This window comes from Boleophthalmus pectinirostris, unplaced genomic scaffold, assembly GCF_026225935.1.
Source record: "Boleophthalmus pectinirostris isolate CB_2022bp ecotype Guang Dong unplaced genomic scaffold, ASM2622593v1 HiC_scaffold_14, whole genome shotgun sequence".
In the NCBI taxonomy this organism is placed as follows: Eukaryota; Metazoa; Chordata; class Actinopteri; order Gobiiformes; family Gobiidae; genus Boleophthalmus; species Boleophthalmus pectinirostris.
In genome coordinates, this window is record NW_026571047.1 from 36,678,396 (window position 1) to 36,683,397 (window position 5,002).

General features: G+C 43.0%; 1 protein-coding gene across 1 annotated transcript in view; it reads left to right on the plus strand.

Moving 5' to 3' along the window:
• Positions 1 to 3,372: 3,372 nt before the first annotated feature.
• LOC110170857 (5-hydroxytryptamine receptor 3A-like) overlaps positions 3,373 to 5,002 on the plus strand; it is a 16,999-nt gene continuing 15,369 nt past the window's right edge. Inside the window, exons 1-2 of the mRNA XM_055149966.1 lie at positions 3,373 to 3,415; positions 4,982 to 5,002. The exon at positions 4,982 to 5,002 is cut by the window's right edge and continues 140 nt beyond it. Of these exons, the coding sequence (XP_055005941.1) occupies positions 3,373 to 3,415; positions 4,982 to 5,002 (64 nt within the window). The remainder of the gene's footprint in view (positions 3,416 to 4,981) is intronic.

The window sequence follows — 5,002 nt, forward strand, 5'->3', positions numbered from 1 at the left end:
AAAACGGACGTTTGGTCACCCTAACTCTGCTGCTTAGAATGCAGCAGCGAGAATTGTCTTTTGTTCATTTTTACGTGTTAAGTTGTGTCTGTGTGGACAATGTGTCTTCTGAAAACTTTGAACTGCCTCTGAGCTCGTTCACGTTATCGCGAGCTCCTGTTAATAAAGTCTGTTAGCTCACGGCAAAGGATGAATTAAATTTGTCAACTGGACAAATGTTGATTTAGGTCGAAAACAAACAGACATTAAACAAACAAATTGCATTTCTCCTTTGCCATAGATTCTACCTGAACAACTGAGGGACACGACATTCATCTGTTGGCTAACGGCAACTCGCTCAGTTTGACTTCTACATGTTCAGAAAAGAACTTGTGTCGGCGGGAAAATGATGTGAAAAAGTCTAAATGTCACTACAAAGTTTTTAAAGACACTTTTTCTACACAGACACAACATCAAAATGACCAAAAGACGATTCAGCCCGTTTACTCTGTGCACCGACATTTTTGCTGTGACGTAAATCCAATCGACTCAGTTTGCACCGAACGAGCCCGAGTTTGCGTTTCAGAACCCGATTTGATTGGCCGTTCACTTGCACTTCAGTACGACATGCCTCTATTTAGACATGCCAGTTTACTGACAATTTTTAGTATCGCTGTTCCGACGGGTCGTAGTCTCTGCAGATGAAAAGAGTGAAGCACAAAAGGCCCATGCAGCTTTCGTTTTAGATTAGATATTTTCCCGACGGCTGGCGTATGCACTTTTTAAAAAATGCATGACTGATTCCCACAGTGATCAGGCTGCGTTTACACATCGCCGGGTGTGTTGAGAAATGAATATTTCCTTTGTTCCGTTTTCCAAAATAACATTGTGCACAAAGCATCGTTTTCAAAAAAGTTTTTGTTTTTGTCAACTCACATAAATCCTCCATCGAGCGTCGACAGAAATACACCGAGACTCTGGGCGACGCCTGGATTAACTTCAAACCTGTAGCTTTTATTTCATTACAGTTGTAAGTTTTACTCACAAACACCTTGAGAGACAAGGTGCATTAGTGAACGGCTCGCCTCTCCACAGATCTGATAAAGCCTCATTGGTCTCTGGACATGGATATGAAACATCAGCTCTGTGCAAATGAAACACGTGAAAAATGTTTCACCAGAAGAAACACGAAGACTCCTGCTCTGATGCTTCATCATCATCATCTTCATCTTCATCAGAGCAAAAGGGAAACACTGGTCACACTTTTCAGCTCTTGAAACTCCGTTTATTCTCTTTACACAATCACCAAACTGTAGTTTTCTACAATCTCCACTTGTTGTCGTTCTTCTTCTTCACTCGCCGCTTGATCTGTCTGTCGGAAAATAGAGTCTCGCGGTCACTTCTGTTGTGGCTGTTTAATGTGTTGTGGCTGTTTAATGTGTTGTGGCTTTTTATGTGTTGTGGCTTTTTGACGTGTTGTTGCTTTTTAACATGTTGTGGCTTTTTAACGTGTTGTGGCTTTTAAATGTGTCGTGGCTTTTTAACATGTTGTGGCTTTTTATGGTGTTGTGGCTTTTTTAATGTGTTGTGGCTTTTTAATGTGTCGTGGCTTTTTAACGTGTTGCGGCATTTGCGTTTGTGTTGTGGCGTTTGTATTTGTTGCGGCGTTTGCATTAAAATAGAGTCCCGCGGTCATTTCCGTTGTGGCTTTTTGTTGCGTCGTCGCATTTGTATTTGTAAGTCGCATTGCGACTTCATCATCTTAGTGTCCGTCGCTGAATGTTGAGGATCGTTACTTTACGTCACTTTGAAAAGTTAAAACTTGCAGCATGTGACCCTACTCATGCTAATGCTAATGCTAATGCTAATGGCGGCGCAGAGGATGAATCTAACGCGATTAGCCGCTTTGCTCTCACTGTGTAAATTCTTAACCCGATTACATGTCGTTAGCTCGGCTCTAAAATGTCACTGCTCCATTTGTAAAATATCAGATAACGTCGAGTTTAAGTCCGTCTTCAGTTGGTGGTTAAAGGTTTTATTTTCACTTATTTTATTTGATTTGCGTTGTCATTTTGAACGCGATTTCTCTGTTAAAAACACAAACAGCTGTTGAGTTTTCCGACGTCTTTAGTGCCAACGTCAAACACAGATCGTGTTTTTAACCTAATTTAAACTGCCTCCTGAAAATAAAGAACTAGACCCAGATTTAGACCTGGTTCAGACCTGGTTCAGACCTGGTTTAGACCTGGTTTAGTCCTGGTTTAGACCTGGTTTAGACCTGGTTTAGTCCTGGTTTAGACCTGGTTTAGTCCTGGTTCAGTCCTGGTTCAGTCCTGGTTCAGTCCTGGTTTAGTCCTGGTTTCAGTCTGGTTAGTCCTGGTTTAGTCCTGGTTCAGTCCTGGTTCAGTCCTGGTTAGTCCTGGTAGTCCTGGTTTAGTCCTGGTTTAGTCCTGGTTTAGTCCTGGTTTAGACCTGGTTTAGTCCTGGTTTAGACCTGGTTTAGACCTGGTCCAGACCTGGTTTAGACCTGGTTTAGACCTGGTTTAGTCCTGGTTTAGACCTGATTTAGTCCTGGTTTAGTCCTGGTTCAGTCCTGGTTCAGTCCTGGTTTTAGTCCTGGTTCAGTCCTGGTTTAGTCCTGGTTTTCCTAGTTCTGGTTTAGACCTGGTTTAGTCCTGGTTTAGACCTGGTTTAGACCTGGTCCAGACCTGGTTTAGACCTGGTTTAGTCCTGGTTTAGACCTGGTTTAGTCCTGGTTTAGTCCTGGTTTAGTCCTGGTTTAGTCCTGGTTCAGTCCTGGTTCAGTCCTGGTTCAGTCCTGGTTCAGTCCTGGTTCAGTCCTGGTTCAGTCCTGGTTCCTAGACCTGGTTTAGTCCTGGTTTAGTCCTGGTTCAGTCCTGGTTCAGTCCTGGTTTAGTCCTGGTTTAGTCCTGGTTTAGACCTGGTTCAGTCCTGGTTTCCTGGTTTAGTCCTGGTTTGGTTCAGTCCTGGTTCAGTCCTGGTTCAGTCCTGTTTAGTCCTGGTTTAGTCCTGGTTTAGACCTGGTTCAGTCCTGGTTCAGTCCTGGTTCAGTCCTGGTTCAGTCCTGGTTTAGTCCTGGTTCAGTCCTGGTTCAGTCCTGGTTCTTTAGACCTGGTCCTGGTTCAGTCCTGGTTCAGTCTGGTTTAGTCCTGGTTTAGTCCTGGTTTAGTCCTGGTTCAGTCCTGGTTCAGTCCTGGTTTAGTCCTGGTTTAGTCCTGGTTTAGTCCTGGTTCAGTCCTGGTTCAGTCCTGGTTTAGTCCTGGTTTAGTCCTGGTTCAGTTCTCTCTCTCTCAGGGGAGGGGCTTGTCTCTGGTCTCTGGTCTCTGTTCATTTGCTCCTCAGACTCTGTTTGGACTAAAGCAGATCTGGACCATGATCCGAGCTCTGGTCTTCATCTCTGTTCTTCTGAGTTCAGGTAAAACTTTAACTTTTATACATTTTAATTTAAATCAAACCTTTTATCTTTTTTTCCAACAATGATGCAGACGTTATTTCAGGACTAAAACCAGGACTAAACCAGGTCTAAACCAGGACTGAACCAGGACTAAACCAGGACTGAACCAGGTCTAAACCAGGACTAAACCAGGACTAAACCAGGACTAAACCAGGACTGGACCAGGCCTAAACCAGGACTCAACCAGGGACTAAACCAGGTCTAAACCAGGTCTAAACCAGGTCTAAACCAGGGACTCAACCAGGACTGAACCAGGACTAAACCAGGACTAAACCAGGTCTAAACCAGGACTAAATCAAAAGTAAACATGGTCTGGTTCTTTATTTTCATGTAACTTTATTAGAATGCAGTGAGGCAGTTTAAATGAGGTTAAAAACATGATCTGTCATCAGATGGTCTTGCTGTTAGACTTGTTTGGTAGAATTTTTTGAGGTTTTAATGTTGTTATAATGTTCATCATTACATTACTCTAGTTTTTTATAGTTTTAACACTTTTTTTATTTTTATTTTTATTTTGATTTTGATTGGTTCAAACGTGTGTCTGAACAGAGACTCGGGTGAGTGAAGCTTATTTATTTTGCTATGTTTAGTTCTGTTCTAATGCAGAACACAGATTATAGTCTTAGTTTAGTCCTGGTTCAGTCCTCGTTTAATCTTGGTTCAGTCCAGGTTTGGTCCATGTTTAGTCCCTGGTTTACCCCTGGTTTAGTCCAGATTTAATCTTGGTTCAATCCTGGTTTAGTCCTGGTTTAGTCCTGGTTTAGTCCCTGTCTTAGTCCTGGTTTAGTTCTGGTTTAGTCCTGGTTTAGTCCTTGATTTAGTCCTGGTTTAGTCCTGGTTTAGACCTGGTTTAGTTCTGGGTCAGTCCTAGTTTTGTCCTGGTTTAGTCCTGGTTTAGTCCTTGGTTTAGTTCTGGTTTAGTCCTGATTTAATCTTGGTTTAGTCCTGGTTTAGCCCTGGTTTAGTTCTGGGTCTGTCCTAGTTTTGTCCTGGTTTAGTCCTGATTTAATCTTGGTTTAGTCCTGGTTTAGCCCTGGTTTAGTTCTGATTTAGTTCTGGTTTAGACCTGGTTTAATCCTGGTTTAGTCCTTGTTCAGTCCTGGTTTAGTCCTGGTTGAGTTCTGGTTCAGTCCTGGTTTAGACCCTGGTTTATTTCTCATTTAGTCCTGGTTTAGTCCTGGTTCAGTCCTGGTTTAGCCCCGGTTTATTTCTCATTTAGTCCTGGTTTAGTCCTGGTTCAGTCCTGGTTCAGTCCTGGTTTAGCCCCGGTTTATTTCTCATTTAGTCCTGGGTGAGTCCTGGTTTAGTCCTCATTTAGTCCTGATGTTCTGAGATCAGAGTACATGTAGGATAATTGAGTTCCATTTACAGTCTGGACTAATCGAGACTCTGTGGTCCCGGAGAAACAAAAACCCTGGACCACAGTCTGAGCCGCTTTTTACGGGAAAAGTGTCAAACAGAGACACGAGTCAAAACAACCGAAGCTCACGTGACTTTCTCTCGTCTGTCCTCCTCTCTTTTCCACAGATCTGGTCCAGCTGAAGTCCC